Source organism: Monodon monoceros, unplaced genomic scaffold, assembly GCF_005190385.1.
Source record: "Monodon monoceros isolate NGI ecotype Baffin Bay Population unplaced genomic scaffold, NGI_Narwhal_1 Super_Scaffold_2, whole genome shotgun sequence".
In the NCBI taxonomy this organism is placed as follows: domain Eukaryota; kingdom Metazoa; phylum Chordata; class Mammalia; order Artiodactyla; family Monodontidae; genus Monodon; species Monodon monoceros.
In genome coordinates this window covers 19,414,396-19,433,166 of record NW_021703776.1, presented here as the reverse complement: position 1 = coordinate 19,433,166, position 18,771 = coordinate 19,414,396, and the positions used below count along the sequence as shown (strand labels likewise).

The window sequence follows — 18,771 nt, the reverse complement described above, 5'->3', positions numbered from 1 at the left end:
AATTTTCTATAGCAGCTCTTACTATATTCTTTTCCTTTTTTTTTTTTTTTTTTTTGCGGTACGCGGGCCTCTCACTGTTGTGGCCACTCCTGTTGCGGGGCACAGGTTCCGGACGCGCAGGCTCAGCGGCCATGGCTCACGGGCCATGGCATGAGGGATCTTCCCGGACCGGGGTAGGAACCCGTGTCCCCTGCATCGGCAGGCGGACTCTCAACCACTGCGCCACCAGGGAAGCCCTTCTTTTCCTTTTTAAGTTAACTACTACTTTATTAGTTTGAATTGAACCGTTGATTTTAGTAGTAGCTGTACTTGTATAAATAGAAAGTGAGATGTGTATGAATTAGTATTGACAATAACAGTCTATACATTCATAGAGAATTCTGTACATAAACCTGTAATGCGTTTGTGTTTACCTAAATATTAATAGGAGCTAATGTTTGTGCTATTACTAATTTATCTGGGCTATCGCATTTAATACCCATATCATTTGCAGAAGAAACCCCTCTGTAGTATTAGACTCTAATCCAAGGCCAGCAATCATTTTACCCTGCTCTAGCAGCATGAAGTTTTCTTTCAAGATATTCCCAATTACAGGACTCTATTGTTTAATGTTTAATAAAATTAATTATACTTCTTCTGTATGATTCCTTCTAGGACTGAGGTCAAATGCAAGAATTAGCAAAAAGAAATCAGTGGGTGGGAATTCACAGACTCCACCTCCCATCCTCCACCCCCCACACAGTTATCTGGAATAGGTTGTGCAAAAGAGAAGAACTGATGTGCCACTCTTCTGCAAAGAGACCCAGAAATTAGTAAATTATTATCTAGGAATTACATTTTCACTGTTAAATACATTGAATTGGCCTGTGTATCTGCCACATGACAAAATTGTTACTTCAAAACTGACATTTCAAACACTAAACTAATTATCTCACCCTAAAACTCTTCCTGACCTGTAGCCACTGTTAAAACAAGCTCTAAGGGTCAAGGTAACCTGACTCCACTTTCTTACTTTTTTCTCACACCTATCCCAATTATTCTCACCATAACCTCTAAGAGCATGAAGGTTATTTTTTTTAATTGTGGTAAAATACTCATAACATAAAATTCTCATCGTAACCACTTGAAACTGTGCACTCTGTTGTGCAACCAATATCCAGAACTCTTTTCATCTTGCAAAACTGAAACTCTTATATGCGTTAAACTCCCCATTTCCACCGCCCCTCAGTCCCTAGCAACCATCATTCAACTTTCTATCTCTGTGAATTTGACTACTATAGGTACCTCATATAAGTGGAATCATACACTATTTGTCTTCTTGTCACTGACTTATTCCCTTAGCATAATGTCTTCACAATTGCAGTGTGTGCCAGAATTCTTCTTTTTAAGGCTGAATAATATTCCATTGTATGTACATTTTATTTATCCATTCATCTGTTGACTGGGTTGCTTCCACCTTTCGGCCATAGTGAATAATGTTGCTATGAACATGGAGGTACAAATTTCTCTTTGAGACCCTTTCAATTCTTGTGTGTATATACCCAGAACTGGAATTGCTGGGTTATTTGATAATTCTATTTTTAATTTTTTGAGGTACTGCCATACTGTTTTCCACAGTGGTTGCATCGTTTTACATTTCCACCAGCAGTGCACAAGGTTTCCATTTTCTCCACATCCTCACCAACACTTTTTTTTTTTTTTTGATAATAGCCATTCTAACAAGTATGAGGTGGTGTTTCATGGTTTTGATGTGCATTTCCCCAGGGCCTAGTGAAGCTGAGCGTCTTTCCATGTGCTTCTTGACCATTTGTATAACTTCTTGGGACAGATGTCCATTCAAGTACATTGTCCAGTTAAAAAATTGGGTTGTGTTTTGTTACGGAGTTTTAGTTCTTTCTTTCTTGGCGGCTCCACAGGCTTGTGGGATCTTAGCTCCCCATCCAGGGATTGAACCTGGGCCCCTGCAGTGAAAGCTCTGAGTTCTAACTTCTGGACCGCCAGGGAATTCCCGTTTTAGTTTTTATATATTCTGGATATTAGCCCCTTATCAGATATATGACTTACAAATATTTTCTCTCATTCTGTAGGTTGCCTTTTCACTGCTGACTGGGTACAGAAAGGTCAGGCTTTTTTTTTTTTTTTTCATTTCTAACTTCTATAATTGTCTAACTGCTCTCTTCCATTCCTCATCTCCCGAATTCATTTCTTTCAAAACCTGCTCTCTTCTCTGGCTCTCCTGTATCTGAAGATGGTACCATTCTTTGGCAGCAGGGTCAAACATGGAAACCATTTACCTCCTCATCCCTTGTTAGTGTCAAATTAGTGAACAACTTCTATTTACCTTCACTCTATGTATAAATCTAGTCACTACTCATTGCGTATCGAATAAGCCAGGTACTTTACAGACATTGTTATTTAATGCATCCACAATGCTGTGAGGTCAAGGGGAAAATTAAAGCACAGGGATTAAAGAAGTTACCCAAGAGTACAGAGTTTAAATGACTAAAGCAGGATTTAAACTCAGCGACCTGAGCCTGAGTTGATCTTGCAATCTGTTGCTCTGGGAACTCGCCACGGTGAGGGGCTAAGTGAGAGCGACGTTCCCTCCTAACAGCGAAACCTTCTCACTCCCCTTCGCTGCTCTCCCGCCGCAGGGCCTGTCCTCCGTGGCGTTCTTCCGCCCGTTTCTGGGGCAAAAGGGCCCGCGGAGCCGGCCTTATTTCCGGTGAGGAAGGGAAAGGCAGGAGCGCCACCGGAAGCGAGGAAGGTGCTGTGTAATCACCCAGCAAGCTGAGGTTCTTGGATCTCCTAAAATGCCCGATTACCTCGGTGCAGATCAGCGGAAAACCAAAGAAGAAGAGAAAGAAGACAAGCCCATCCGAGGTCAGTTGACGTAGGCAGGAGCTCCGGGCCGGGGCAGGACCATCTTGGCCCGGGGTCCGGGATGGGGGGGGTTGGATTCCTGCTCGGCGCTCTGTCGCTTTTGTGCCGCTAGCGATTTGAGTCTGGTGCTGCAGACGGGTTGACTGCCCTGTCCTCTCCGTCTCCCCTCTACCAGCCCCGCGTCCTGTGTTCATCTCTCGCTGATCGAAATTTTTATTCACATTCAGCTCTCAGGTCTTGAAGGAGTCACGCGCCCCGCTTGGCCTTGCAGGCCTTGAAAAGTTCCCCGCGTGGCGGTGCTTGGTCGCCTGGACCCTCTTTGCTGTCCCTCCTCCCCCTCAAATGACAGCTTGCTGTTATCACTGTATAGCCAGGATCCTGAGACATAATTTTCTTTTTTAAAAAACATTCCTTTGACTAGATAATTCATTCACATGATTCAAAACACGAAAGCGGAAGAGATAAATGGAAAAGTGTCTCATCCTTGACCCCGGCCACCTCTTATCCACGGAGGCAACTGATGTTGCCGTTTTGCCTCATCTTTCTAGGCATTTTCTGTGTACATTCAAGCAAGTTTGTTTGTATATTCCTTTTTTTTTTTTACATAAATGTAACATGCTGTACATCTTGCTTTTTAAAAAATTTTAATGATATGATATAAGTTCATATCATTATGTAGAGTCAGTGTGGTCTGTATAGTATCCCAAATGATTGGGTGTTCAGTAATAATCATTATTGATGGACATTATACGAATGAATAACCTTGTTAATATAACTCTTTACTACATGCACAAACACAAGCTGTAGGGTAAATTTTAGAAATGAAGTTGTAATTTTTATAGACACTGCTGGGTCACTCTCCTTAGAGACTATACCACTTGACCCTTTCCCCGCAGCACGTTCGTTCTTGATTTCTTCCCAGTAGCCCCTTTTGTAAAAGCCTCATCTTTATGCTGTTTTCTTTTGTTCCTTATAGGCTATTTTAAAACATTCTTATGGTGAATTTTTGTTGTCTTTCCTTCCTAAACAACTTCAACCTCTCCTAGCACCCTTTCTTCTTAATATCCACCCAGCCCTCAGAGAAGGAGCATTTCCTCTCCACTTTCATCTCACTCTTTTCCCTTGAAAGAGGTACTCAGTCACCTAGTGTAAAATTTAGTCACAGAGATGTAACATTTCATCGGGGTATTTCTCTGGGTAAGTTATAATTCTATAAATATATTAACAAATTTATCCCTTGGATACAGTTATGACTAATGTGTGTAGCATTTTTCTGCGCTTCTTCATCCATGTCTTACTTGATCTTTAGAGCAACACTGAGGCTAACAATTTTCCAGGTGGTAAGACTGATGCTCAGAGAACTTAAATGGTTTTTCCAAGGTTACTTAGCAAATGCATGATCTTGCTGGGACTAGTGCCGAGGTCGTTTTGAATCTCAAAGTCTGTTCTTTGGGCTCCGTGTTCTTGTTATGTCATATCACTTTGAAGCTATGTTATGTACTTTTCAAAATCTGCCTTCACCCAGTTAGATAAAAGTTCCTTGAGTCCAGGAACTATCTGATGGTTGTGTTTATATCATTACAACTTTTCACAGTTTTTCTCACTCAATGCAATCTGAATTGAACAGAAAAGAATTGTAAGCTCTAGTTTCTTTTGTTTGAATTCATGTATTATCTTTTTTCCTTTAGCTCTGGATGAGGGGGATATTGCCTTGCTGAAAACTTATGTAAGTCCTTTCAGTGTCTACAAAATATAGATGTTTTGTGTTGAAATAAGGACTCTTGTTGGTATTGGCCTTCCAGAATAGTTGGAAGAGACTGTCCAGCTGTTTAATCTTCACTGATGAAAAGTTATCTACCTACAGTTTCTATTTAGAATAGATCAAAGAGTAAATACTCAGTGTGTCTAAGCTTATACATTATCTCTGTACTATTTGTAATTAAAGTGCGGTACTATATTGAAAGATATTTGAAATAATTTACTATATTTAGAAATATTTACTATATTTAAAATGTATGAAAATGAATTAGATCTGAAATGGTAAGTTTTAATGCATAGAAATGGACTTGAATTTTAGATAATTTTAGTCATGATTTTCATTTGTTACCTTGCATAATGGTTTGCTGCCTGTTTAGGGGAATATATTGGTTCAGGAATAGTTCTGAAAATGATAGATTCCCTCTCTCTACTCTCATTTCACAAGCTTTAGGACAATAATAGCTATTACAAGTGTAACTTAAAAGTTTTTGTTTATAGTTTAATACATTGTTGGTATCCTGATATTCTAATTAAACTGACTTTAACTCCTAGGGTCAGAGCACTTACTCTAGGCAAATCAAACAGGTTGAAGATGACATTCAACAACTTCTCAAGAAAATTAATGAGCTCACGGGTATGTATATTTTTTATTTCTGTTTCCCCTCTTTATGGGTAATGGTTTGATTATATCAAAGGAGCTGAAATACCAATGTCACTCTTCCATGAATCACAGACTTTAAAAAATTATTATCCTTCCTATCTGTTAAGAAATTGGATCTCATTTAATAATCTCTTTTCATTTCCTTTTACAAGAAAGTTTAATGCTTAAGCAATTAAGAAACATCATCCTTTAAGCAAGTATTGTTTCTGTTGGTCAAAGCCAAGTTCAGTTGACTATAATAAACAAGTCAGAATTTCTTCTTGAATAAAAATATGATCTCACATGGTACTGCTTGAAGTAAGCGGGCTATGGCCTAGTAGTCGGAAACTTTTCTTTTTGGGAACTTGAGTGGTGAAGTTTTATATTGTTAGTATTTGACTTGCACAAAAAAATGTCAGATATGACATCACATCACATTTTTGGCCTGTGACTACTTTAGGGCCGTGGTTTTCAACTGGGGTCATCCCCCTAGGACATTCGGCAGCATCTAAACTCATTCTTGATTCTCCCAACTTAAGGGGGAGGTGGTGCTAGTGATTAGTGGCTAGAGGCCGGGGACGCTCCTAACCATCCTGGAATGCACAGGATGCTCCCCACAGTAAATTATTCAGTCCAGAATGGTAGTGGTGCTGGGGTGAGAAAGCTTGCCTTACAGTCCAGTGAATTTTGTAATCTTTCTTTACGTAGGTATTAAAGAGTCTGACACTGGCCTGGCCCCACCAGCACTATGGGATTTGGCTGCGGATAAGCAAACCCTCCAGAGTGAACAGCCTTTGCAGGTTGCGAGGTACGCATAGTGCTCTGTGGAAATTTATTTTTATCTGTACTTTCAGGTACTTTTTCAAGCCTTGGGTATAATGTAATAATAGTTCGTAAAGAATTTTTATGCCATATTCCAAGTAAATGCAGCTTTCTCCAAAAGTATCTGGGGTTAAAACTTTATACTTTAAACAATTATTTAAGAAATAGGTGAAGACATAATCATATAAAAGATTCAAATGATACAGGAAGATACAGAGCAAAATATGAAAACCTTCCTTCCCATCTGACTACTGAAAATAATTTGGTCCTCTTAATCCTCCAGTGCGTTTTCACGTATATATTTACATACAAAGAAACATCCTGTTTTCTTTTTAGATATAACTGCATATTTTAGAAATCTTTCATTGTCTTTGTTATAGATGTACCTTTTTTTTTCTTTTAATTTATTTTTGGCTGCGCTGGGTCTTCATTGCTGTGTGCGGGCTTTCTCTAGTTGTGGTGAGTGGGAGCTACTCTTTGATGCGGCGCGTGGGCTTCTCACTGCGGTGGCTTCTCTTGTTGTGGAGCACGGGCTCTAGGCGCACGGGCTTCAGTAGTTGCAGCACATGGGCTTCAGTAGTTGTGGCATGCGGGCTTTAGAGCGCAGGCTCAGTAGTTGTGGCACACGGGCTTAGTTGCTCCTCAGCATGTGGGATCTTCCCGGACCAGGGCTTAAACCCGTGTCCCCTGCATTGGCAGGTGGATTTTTAACCACTGCGCCACCAGGGAAGCCCAGATGTACCTTTTTAATTTCTTGTTTCTCTTGTTTTTTAAAAATTACATAATATTCTATGGGTGTTGGGTTGTTTGCAATTTCTGTTATGATAACAGTGCTGGACTGAACACGCATGTTAAATATTTCTCTACATATGTGCATACATTTCTATAGTATAGCTTACTAGAAGTGGCATTATGGGGACAGAGGCATTTACCAAATGGCAAACCCAAAAAAAGTGGTTTGGCCAGTCTACATTCTTACCCAAAGGTTTTGAGGGAAGTGCGTATTTGCCTGATCAATGTAAGATATGTGATTATTGATTTTTAAACTTTTGCCATTTGGGCAAAAAAATTAAAAAAAAAAAACAATTCACTTTAATTTGTGTCATGCTGATTAGTAATATGATAGCTACTTCTTATACTTATTAAACATTTGTATTTTTTTGACCATTCATGTTTTGTTCCATTGGATTGTTTCTTGTTAAGTTTTAGGAATGCTTCATATATTGTACATGTTAATCTTTTCTTAAATATGTTACAAATATTTTTTCTCAGTCTCTCACTTGACTTTTAACTTCTCAGTACTTTTTGTTGTACTGTTTTAACTTTTTAGGAGGTAAATAAAATATATTAGCTTTTTCATTATACCTTTTGGGTTTTAATGTTGCTTAGAAAGGCCTAGCCCAGTCCAAGATTATAAACATGTTCTCCTGTGTTTTATTCTCATTATTGAAAGTTTTGTTTTAATTTTGCCTCTTTAATACAGGTTATTTTTCTTTCATCTTATCCTCCTTTCCTTTTTCTGTCTTTCCATGCTTTCATTTATTTGCTTTTTAGTTTTATCATGGTTTTAAAGAGTTAAATAGTTCTATGACAACAGTTTCTCCTAATTCCTCTTTACTAGAGGCACCTATTTTCAAAACTTCTAGGTGGTTATTTTGGTTTCTGCCTTTCTATTTCTAATGGATAGCGTCAAGTTTTGTATATTGTAGATCACTTCTTGATTTTTTAGTTTCAGGTGGTGCTTATTGGTTTTCCCACCATGAAAGATGAGGATTTTGTTTTGCTTTGTTTCCTCTACGTTCATCCCAAAGACATGCCCTTCCCATCCTTACGGCCTCATAATGTAATTATGTTAAAATTTTGGTTAGATCCGCATTTAGTGTTTTCATAATTATGGCTAAGTAAACCCTATTCACAAAGAGCCATTAGTAAACTGATTACTTTTCCTTTCTTCTACCACTTTTTGTTTTCCTTGCCCTAACTGTCTCGTTTTTTCATTTGCCTTGTTGTCTATGTATATTACTAACTCAACCCCCCCGCCCCGCCCCCGGGTTTTCGCAGTCATCTCAGTTATTCTTCAGATGCCTTAGGTCCGTCAGGTTTTCTCACGTGTACCTCGGGTGCATCAGCTGCATCACGTATTCTCTCAGGTTCATCTTCCTGAGCAAGCCTTTCCCAGCACTTTCTGACCTGCTTCAGTCTGGACTGGTTGCCTGAACGCCTGCTGAATCACGAGCATCCTGTGACTTCTTACCCTGGAGGTTCCCTTTGACTCTCTCCTGTTGCTTGTGTATCACGAGTTTCTCTTTCTGATTTATTTACACCCTCACTCGGTGGCCTGTATTCTCTGGTAGCTTCCTGAAAGGGTCATTTGGGAGGTACCATATGAGACCACATATGTCTGGAAATATCTTGGCTGATAGAAAATTCTTCTCCTTCAGAATTTTGAAGGCATCGTTACATTGTCCTCTGCCTCCCGGTGGTGTTAGTCTGAAGCCATTCCGATTCCCAGTCCTATGTATGTGACCTTTTCTTCCTCTGAAAGTTGTAGGCTCTTCCCTTGTTCTCAGTGTTCTGAAATTCCATGGCTTCGTGCCTTGGTGTTGGTGTGTTTTCAGCAGTGGTGCTGCGCTCTCATGTCCTTCAGTGTGCACATTTTCTTGAAGCTATTTATTTGTAAATAGTTTCTTTCCATTTTCGTGGTCCTCTGTTCTGGACTTGTGTTACAGGAATATTGGACCTCCTGGAAATGCTAATCTTTCTCTCCTGCTTTTCTCATTTTGTCTTTTTGTTAGATTTTCTTAACTTTGAGTCTATGTATTGATTTTTTTCCCTCTCACTTAAGTTTTTAATTTCCAAGAGCTTTTCTTTCTTTCAGTGTATATGTTGTGTTGTCCTGTTCTCATATCATGGTTGTAATATGCTGCCAACGTCTAAGGAAGTGAAGGATAACTGGAAGGTTTCTGTTTCCTCTAAGATGCTTTTTTCCTCTTTGCTTGCTTGGTGTCTGTCTTTTATGTTAGATGTCTGGTAATCTTACTTTGTGCTTTTGTTTAGTGGGAGACTAAAAAGCTGATAGAAGCTCTAGATTCAATAGTGAGGCATGTCTATCTCAGGCTTCACTGTAGCTTATACGGTTGAATGTTTAGTTGGGGAGCCTTCAGGGTCAGTGTCTTTAGATCTTTCATTTGGATGGTCACTCTTCCCAGAGAAGTTGTCTTCAGTCTCATGTTGTCTCCAATCTCCAATATTTTGGAAGAACAGTGGAGATAGAGGGCTAGGGAATGTCAGTGGCAGGTTCGCTTATGTTTAATCACCCTTCCCCTCTCACCTCCACACTCTCATTTTCAGTGAAGTTACCACCACCCTACCCCTTGCCCCAGCATTTCTTGACACTTTGTTTTACTCTCCAGAATATTTTCATCACCTCCAAAAGAAACCCCGTACCTATTAACTGTCCCTGTTCCCCTCTCTCACTGGCCCCTGGCAACCACTCATCTACTTCCTGTCTCTATGGATTTGCCTATCCTGGACATTTCATATAAATGTAATCATACAAGGCATGACCTTTTTCTGGCTTCTTTAGCTTAGCGTAGTGTTTTAAGCTTCATACATGTTGTAGCTTGTATCAGAACATCTTTTTTTTTTTTTAATAGCCTAATTATATTCCAGTCTAATTTCTCTCTTCGTTGATACTCTCTGGTGAGACATTGTTCTCATACCTCCCATTAATTCTTTAGACATGGTTTCCTTTGGTTTTTAAAAAAAATATTTATGACAGTGATGAAAGTTTTTGTTTAGTAAGACCAATGTCTAGGCTTTCTCAAGGACAGTTTCTATGGACTTTTTTCCCTATGTATGGGCCATATTTTATTTCTTTTTGTGTCTCATAATTTTTTGATAGAAACTGGACATTTTAAATAACGTCAGTTCTGGAACTCAGATTTCCCCTATCCCCAGGATTTGTTACTGTTGCTGTTCCTTGCTGTTTTTTTCTTTGAAGTGTTTTTGGTCAGCCTCGTTAGCCCCAACTGGTAAATGCCACCTCAGACAGTTGATGTTAAACAGTTGCCACCGATTGTTTCCAGTAAATGTCCTGTGGGCAGGGGGTGTGTAGACAGTGAGCTCTGAGTCTGGTCAAATAAAAGCAAGTCCTGAGAATGGAGCTTTTCAGCTAGCTGCCAGACAGGTCAAATAGTTCTCTGGGGTTGGGCTTTTGGGGAGCTCCAGTTCTTTGTCCCTGCCTTCCCCCAGGAAGGCTGCTTGTTTTCACATCTACCACGGCTGTGAGGCCGTTGGCTTTCAAGTCTTGTGCGGAGCTGGGGAGAGGGCTATGGGATGAAGGCGAATTTAAACGCAAAATGCTTGCTGTTCTTACCAGGATTCAGCCCTTTTGTTTTTTTTTGAATAAACATTCTTTGGATTGTTACAAACCTATAGTTTGAGTTCTGAAAATGTTGATTTTCAATGTTTTTGCCAGTGTTCTCTTTGCTTTTAAGGATGAGCAGGTTTTCAAAGGTCCTTATTTAAAGTTCTGCAAGTTGAGGTCCCTGTATATATACTTTTTCAGCTGAGAATTAAAAAAATCCCTATCTGTGCAACACTGTTGGCAGGGTCTGTCAGATAAAGTAGTGATAGATACTTCCTATATATAAAATTCTACTTCCCTGGTAGACCTTTTCCAATAACAGAAAATGGAATCCTGTCCACAATTTATGCTGCAAGGACAAAGAATTCTTTACCTTACTCTTAGCTCTACCTATATGCACACGCCAGAGACTATTTTGTATTTCCCTGTATTTGTTGCTACAGCTTATGATATAAGCTTTTTCCAATATGAGTTCTGTTTTTTGTTTTTGGGTTTCTTCTGTAGGAAGATAGTATAGAAAATAGGCAGTAGACTACCTTCTACTGTGATGTATGTGGGGTTTCAGATTCGCCTTCACCACAACCCACAGGAAAAGAATATATTTAAGTGAAAAACAGCAACAGTAATAATTGATTTGAAGTATAAACTCAGGAAAGAATGAACATATTTATTACTTGACGTAAGACAAGATGACTGTCTTTTTATAGGAAAAATAAAAAGGAGAATACCTGAAGATATAGAGGAGTATTACTAATAAAGCCATATAGTTATGAAAATCAAGAAAGAACTTTTTTTTGTAGTTGAGCATTTGTTTTTGTTTTTTTTATACAGCAGGTTCTTATTAGTTATCTATTTTATACATATTAGCGTATACATGTCAATCCCAGTCTCCCAATTCATCACACCACCATCCCGCCTCCCTGCCACTTTTCCCCCTTGGTAAAGAGAACTTCTTAATGATGAAATATTTGGGTTTAATTTTCCAGGGGAATGTATCCTTTGAAATTTTTATGGCTTGGCTAAAGTTGAGCAGACCCTTGGGATTGAGCATATTCTGTAGAGAAGGATCCTTAACAGTGGCCCAGTTTCTGCAGTTCTAGTTTACACCTGCTTATTCGTGTACTGCATACCTAGGGGAGAATCTAGTTACTTGAATTCATTATTAGTGGTTCAGGTTCCTTACTCTAATCAAGCCTTTTGCCATGTTAGATGCACAAAGATAATCAATGCTGATTCGGAGGACCCGAAGTACATTATCAATGTGAAGCAGTTTGCCAAGTTTGTGGTGGACCTCAGTGATCAGGTTGCACCTACTGACATTGAAGAAGGGATGAGAGTTGGGTAAGATTTCTATTTGCAGTAAATACTCGTCTTTCATTGAAGATGCCATGTCACATTCACACCCTTGGCTTGCTTTTGAATGGGTGAACTGGGTGCCATGGAATACCGGGGTAACCTAGGAGAGGGCTGCAGTTGGACAGCCTTGCTGCTGCTGCATCTGTTTCCTGACCTCCCCACCCGCACTTGGCCTTTTATGGCCTCAAATGTCATGATCAAACTAAGTACAGAATTGTAGAGTTGAGTTTGCCAGTCTATTTAAGGTAACATGGTGTAGGAGGAGGAAGCACTTGCTCTAGGATGGTTATAAGGATTAAGTGAGTTAATGTAAATAATGTATATAGAACACATGATAATTCACTCAGTAAATTTTTTGAATGTATTGGTGAGGCTCTTTTTTACCTCCTTAGTGTGGACAGAAATAAGTATCAGATTCACATTCCACTGCCTCCTAAGATTGACCCAACGGTTACCATGATGCAGGTAAGAAACCACGAGAGGGAAAAGGAATGGCATGACTAATTGCATCCATCTCAAAAAAAGGTTGAAACTTTTTAACTAATAAAATATTAATATGTGGGTATGTACTGAAGAGTTGCCAAAATTTTTAAAACAATTTTTCAGATGAGAAAGTCTTTATCGGTCTTTATTTTAGTAGTTTGTCTCTCTCTCACTTAGTGTCATAACAAGTAATATAGCAAGTGGGTCTAGGACACTGGGCAGTGTATTCTATTTTTATTAAAATTCTTACTTGCTATAAATCTGATTTTTCTTTTAGGGTATTGGGTCTGCTCTACTGGATAGAACAATTGGATTAGTATGCAAAAGCGTGTGGCTCTATGTTGTACATTTTCATCCCTCTCTTAGGTGGAGGAAAAACCTGATGTTACATATAGTGATGTGGGTGGCTGTAAGGAACAAATTGAGAAACTTCGAGAAGTAGTTGAAACCCCACTACTTCATGTAAGTGGTTGAGTCTGTTGCCTTTTAAATTTCTTTGTACAAAGATGTGAGAGCCTTTTGTGTACTGTGCACTAAAATTATGCCTATATATTAGTTTTAAAATTTTATGTTTTCCTAAGTGAAAATTTTTGATGGGGTAGAGGGTAAAGGTTTGGAGAACTGGTAAGTTCCAGAAGAGAAAGTAAAAGGGTTGAGTCGTCAAGCCTATTCAAAAAAAAGAAGAATCTGCTATTTAGAGTGACAAGGGAGGTTGAGGCGTAACCTTTAGAATAGGTTGTTGTAGAAGAAACAATGTGTTTTAATGCTATCAAGAAGAAATGGGCTTTAATTGAATCAAATTAAGCCTGGGGGGATAATGGAAAAAACTAGAATATTAAATATGAGACAATACTTTTGTTCTTTAAACACTGTAATTTTTTAAAATTAGGGAAAAAAAATGTCTTGTTAACCCTGGATAATAGAAATACCTTTAAAAGCCATTCAGCCTTGTGTATTAATGAGTCTAGTTTAGATCTTATGTCTTATTCATAAGTAAAATTCTTATTTAGATTAAGTATATAAATTGTGGACTGAACAATTTTGGTTTAAATATATTGATGTAGAAGTAGTCTTGTTTTTATTATAGAGAATTGATAAGTGTAAAAATCATGTCTCCATCACAGCCAGAGAGGTTTGTTAACCTTGGCATTGAGCCTCCTAAGGGTGTGCTGCTCTTTGGTCCACCGGGTACAGGCAAGACACTCTGTGCTCGGGCAGTTGCTAATAGGACCGATGCTTGCTTCATTCGAGTTATTGGATCTGAACTTGTACAGAAGTACGTCGGTGAGGTAAAGTAAATTGACAATAATCAAAGAATATGTAGCTCTATGAAAGATTTATAAAGCATAGATGAAATTAAAATGGGAATTCCAAATTGAAGATTGAGACCTGAAATTTTTTGATTGATGGATTGTAATTAGTAGGTCAGAAGCCCAGAAGCCACCAGCATTCCCGTGCGGTCATTTGGAAATAAACTGCTGAACATTTTTAATCAGTATGCTCCCTACTCAGAAGGGTGACATTTTCTACAGATTTGGTTTGTAATATCAATAACCCAGTAATGCCCAGTGAATGCATTCGAAAGTGTATTCACTTCAGGGGCAGTGTTTTATGTTGTTCTGAGAAAGAGAACAGAGATTGTCTATGTGTATGTGTGTGGGTGTATGTACACACATGTATGTACACACACACGCGTTTTTTTCATTAGAGAGTAAGTCTAGGGCTGAATATATCTGAAACATTAATGATTAGTATACTTACAGTGAGAATTAGAACAAGGATCTGCATGAGTTGAGATACTTTTATTCCGTTATCAAAACTTACAAATCAAATTCATTGATCAGAAATGCCAAGTGATGGATCAAATGCTTTTATTTCCTCAAGTTTTATTGATTGAAATGGTGCCTTTATTTTATTTAATCGTGTTAATTTGACCTCTTCAGGTCTTAAAGTTATTGGCTATTTAATAGGTACAGAATCATGAAATTACTTAATATTGTTTTAAAGCTAATAAGATTAATTTGATGGAATAGGTAACAAACTTCCGTCTTTCTGAAAAAGCTTTAGGTAATAATGGTTGAGAATACTGTTAGGAATATTAAAAAGTTTGCAGTATAACTTACTATATTTTAAAAGATTTTAAAACCAACTCTGAATTAACACTTCTTTTCATCAGGGGGCTCGAATGGTTCGAGAGCTCTTTGAAATGGCCAGAACAAAGAAAGCCTGCCTTATCTTCTTTGATGAAATTGATGCTATTGGAGGTATGAATGGTATCTCAGAGAACTTTACAACTGGGTTTCATGAGAATTCTGTAGTAGTATGTGTAAAGTTCCCCTGATACATTAATCTTGTACAGAATTTTAAATTCCGACTCTTTTATGAGCTTTAGCACATCAGAGTCACGGATCTAATAAACTTTAGGGCCACACCATAAAGGAAAGATGAAGCATTATATATATAGCATTGGTATTTCTCAAAGTCTTTATCTTTGAACTTTCCCAGTTTCTTTCCTAGGGCACATATTTTCACTTTAGCAACTCCTAACTTGGGATACAGCTTCACTTAATCGGATCAGAAAGCACTGGGGCATAATTTAATTGGTGGTAGTTTTTCATAAAGTGTACATAAAATAACATTGGCTTCAGAGATTTGATGAAATACAGTATTAGCTGTGCAATCTAGACAAGTTATTTTAACTACCTCTGAGCCCCAGTTTGCTCCTCTTATAAAAGAAATGATAATTCCAGCCTTGTTTATTTCATGGGTTTTTGAGAGGTTTGAAGTCAGTCATAAATGTGATTGACTTTGAAAACTGTATACTGTTCTATAGGCCTTGGCTATTGTTACAGTCTATAAGAGTAATAGTTCCTATTAGCTGCAGATACCAGACAGTTGTTATTTAATGAACTCAGTGACAAGAAAAGTCTTTAAAAATATAGTGGATGCTGTAACACTGTTTGGGGACTGTGGTTAGGATACCTAAAGTCTTGCTTTTAGACTGGATGGATGTTGTGGGCTTTGGACATTCTGCAGGTAGTGTTCAAGGGCCATAATTTGACCACAGTCTGTAGATGCCATGTTGTGACCCTGAAGTCATTTTTGTAGTATCATTGGAATAAGCCTTATGATCTCAGGATGCTCTGAAACTGTGGCTTCCAAAACGGATTTTGTATAAAACAGTATTAGGGTGAAGGAAGAAAATACTGGTACTTTCCTTCGTATTTAATTTTAATCTCATTTTTAAAATTTATATTTTTTGTATTTTATAATGTACATAATGCATTAATACAACAGTATGTATTTATACAATTTTAAAATGAAAAAATGTATATGGAGGCCTCTTCTTGTGCTATTTTGGTTGAAATGAAGAAGAGTATTGACATTAACCTAGAGTATTCTAATATATCCAAATCAGTGTGATAGTAAGCTGTTACAGTTCTACTGTATTACGGATTTAGCCATAGTTTTAAGGACAGTTTTGAGAAATTTAGAAGAGTACGGCATTTTCTTACATATACTCAAATACCACTGTAGTGCTAATTTTGCATGTATTCTTTTGCCTAGTCCAGGTGTATACTGTGTTGAATGGAGGTGTTCTTCAGTGACTTAAACCAAAATCCTTAAAGAGGATTTAAAAAAATACTTTAAAGGAACCTATGTTAAATCAACCTATGATGAGTCCTTTTCTCCTTAGTTTTGTGTAAATCAGGCTGTTCTTACAGGATTTGCTTAAAACTGAGAGGTTCCCTTGGGCTGGAGGGTGTGATCTGAGCTGAGATTTACTGTGCAGAGTGCTGCTCTGAGTAGATGTGAAGAGTGTCTTTCCTCCTGTCTTCTCAGGGGCTCGTTTTGACGATGGTGCTGGGGGTGACAATGAAGTGCAGAGGACCATGTTGGAACTGATCAATCAGCTGGATGGGTTTGATCCTCGAGGCAACATTAAAGTTCTGATGGCCACAAACAGACCTGACACTCTGGACCCCGCGCTGATGAGGCCCGGGAGACTGGACAGGAAGATTGAGTTTAGCTTACCTGATCTAGAGGTGGGAACATCATTTCACGGTAGAAAAGGGATTCTTGAAATTTTTTCTTCCTGTGCTGTTTTCCAGTTTAATATTTGTCAATTCCCCTATTTTTAGGGTCGGACTCACATTTTTAAGATTCATGCCCGTTCAATGAGTGTTGAAAGAGATATCAGATTTGAATTGTTAGCACGACTGTGTCCAAATAGCACTGGTAGGTAGAAAGGTCTTGCTTCTATTTGCTGGTCTGTCTATTTGGGCTGCTTTAATTAAGCCTGTTCTTTTTGTTTGAAAGGTGCTGAGATCAGAAGCGTCTGCACAGAAGCTGGTATGTTTGCCATCCGAGCACGGCGAAAAATTGCTACTGAGAAGGATTTCTTGGAAGCTGTAAATAAGGTCATCAAGTCCTATGCCAAATTCAGTGCTACTCCGCGCTATATGACATACAACTGAGCCCTGGAGGTGTTCGTGAAAACACTTTTCATTGGAATCCTAACCTTATACAGACTTCTTAATAACCATTTCACACACAAAATAAGTGGTTTTCAAAATTGTATGCTTTTTTCTCAGATGTCGTTTCTCTGTGGTACAATAAAGGGTGATATCTAATGCCGTTAGGCAGAAAAGCTGTTTTTTGACTTGCTACCATTTTTAAAGTTTCCAAATTGTGAAGTGCTTGCTTTGACCACATATGTTCTAGGCATATGCTGGTTGAGTGCTGTACATATATTATCTCATTTTATCTTCCCATCTGCCCAGTGATGTGGATTTAACAGATGCAGAATTTTCCTACCTCGTTTCCTTGTAGCAGAGCTGGGATTCAAGTCCAAGTTTGACAGCTCCATCGCCGATGTCCCCATCCATTATGCTCTTCTGCCCTCATCACAATGGCCCATCCAGGCACAAGATCACATGTGTTTCGACAGGTTTTTTCCTACAACGTTGAATAAAGCAGCTTTGGCTAAACTATGTTTAAAGTGTAGGAAGCATCTGATGTAATGTGTTTTGCTTTGCCATTTGAGTTGATTTCAAATTAATCAAGAAGAATTGTTGATTTTAATGACTAGCGAAGTAGTAAAGCAAAAAGAAAAACATACACATATAATAATCTCATTTAGAAAATCCGGAATTGGCTTTATACAGAAAAGTACTTATTTTCATTTTATAAATTAATGGTTTATTAAACCATTATAATTTAATGGTTTAAAATTTCAGTAAAGCTCCCGTTAGACTTCGGGTCTATAGTGAGGTACTTCTAAAATAAAAGTTTTTATTAGAATCTTAAACAAAGCTCTTTAAAATGATTTCTTGTACAGCCACCACCAAATTCCCTCCCCTCTTCCACAATCACCCCTTCCAGGCCCCTGCCAAACACTGAGACCCAAACACAATAAAGAATATTTTTATTGTAGTTCAGTATTCACAAGTAATGCAAAATAGTGAGAGATGGATACATTTTAACTCACAAAAAGTTGACAACATAGAAAATGCTGTGTTGCACTGAAATATTTAAAATATGAAAGTTTTAAAGCAGAATAAAGCTGTTCACTCATAAAATCCAACCAACATCCTTTCTTTCTCTTTTTTGTGAACTTGATGAGAAAATTTTTTTTCTAATCCTGCCCTAGTCTTTCATGAGGTATGAAAGCGAACCATTTCCAGGTTATGCTGATAAGTGAATGACTAAAGATGAATGTTTTTGTGCTGTTTTGATCAATGTAAGCATTTAGAACACACTCCTTCAAGTCTTACCACTTGTTCATATTGCCACATACATCAGATGCACCACCGTGAGACAACTCAAGTTGGTTATGTGGTGCTCACTCAGGCCTAACGTGTCATAGGCTGTGAATAATCTTGACATCTCAGTTTCATGATGAAAATCTAACTGGCCACACATCAAATCAATGCACAATGAATTATCTGAAAAATCTGGGTGTTTCTACCCAGGCATATGTATGCAGATAGCATCAATGCTATCTAGATTAGCATGTTTGTACCCCATTTAAAAAGAAAATATACACATTCACTGGTAACTCCCTCCACCTAAAATATGTATGTGTGCATAAACACGTGTATATGTGTGTGTACAGACATACATGTTTACACATATTAGCGTGCTGATAAATCAATACAAAGGGTTTATGACTTCACAAAAATACTGTAGCGATCCCTTAAAAAAAACTTTTAAAAAACATTTTAAAAATGTGATTAGATTTATAAAATTTAATTTTCACAAAGCTCAGGTTCATCTGTTACATAAAGCTGAAATGCTATACACCAGTACAATGAAAACCCTGGTAAGCCTTTTTTAAAGGCAAAGTGGGTTTTTGAGATGCTCAAACTTGTTTAAATCCAAGTCAGTAAGCAGGCAGGTTACCTGGTGCAGTCCTGGCTTTTGAACGTTTTGCTGCTGGGATTTGAGGGGTTTCAAA

General features: G+C 38.1%; 1 protein-coding gene across 2 annotated transcripts; it reads left to right on the top strand.

Moving 5' to 3' along the window:
• Positions 1-429: 429 nt before the first annotated feature.
• PSMC2 (proteasome 26S subunit, ATPase 2) lies at positions 430-17,323 on the top strand. 2 transcript variants are annotated; one of them, XM_029234105.1, is made up of 13 exons: positions 430-2,120; positions 2,655-2,883; positions 4,572-4,609; positions 5,194-5,275; positions 5,990-6,089; positions 11,682-11,813; positions 12,221-12,293; positions 12,678-12,773; positions 13,436-13,600; positions 14,488-14,575; positions 16,155-16,357; positions 16,454-16,550; positions 16,632-17,323. In XM_029234105.1, the coding sequence occupies exons 2-13, from the start codon at positions 2,814-2,816 to the stop codon at positions 16,787-16,789; spliced, it is 1,302 nt and encodes a 433-aa protein (XP_029089938.1). In that variant the 5' UTR covers positions 430-2,120; positions 2,655-2,813; the 3' UTR covers positions 16,790-17,323. The 2 variants fall into 2 exon arrangements, with proteins under 2 accessions (XP_029089938.1, XP_029089939.1); XM_029234106.1 differs by lacking the exon at positions 430-2,120 and having other exon boundaries at positions 2,169-2,883.
• Positions 17,324-18,771: the final 1,448 nt, after the last annotated feature.

Coding starts and splice junctions, on each gene's coding strand:
- PSMC2 (XM_029234105.1), top strand. CDS start 2,814: ATGCCCGATTACCTCGGTGCAGATCAGCGGAAAACCAAAGAAGAAGAG. Junction 12,294..12,677: donor CAACGGTTACCATGATGCAG/GTAAGAAACCAC, acceptor TCCCTCTCTTAG/GTGGAGGAAAAACCTGATGT. Junction 13,601..14,487: donor TACAGAAGTACGTCGGTGAG/GTAAAGTAAATT, acceptor TCTTTTCATCAG/GGGGCTCGAATGGTTCGAGA.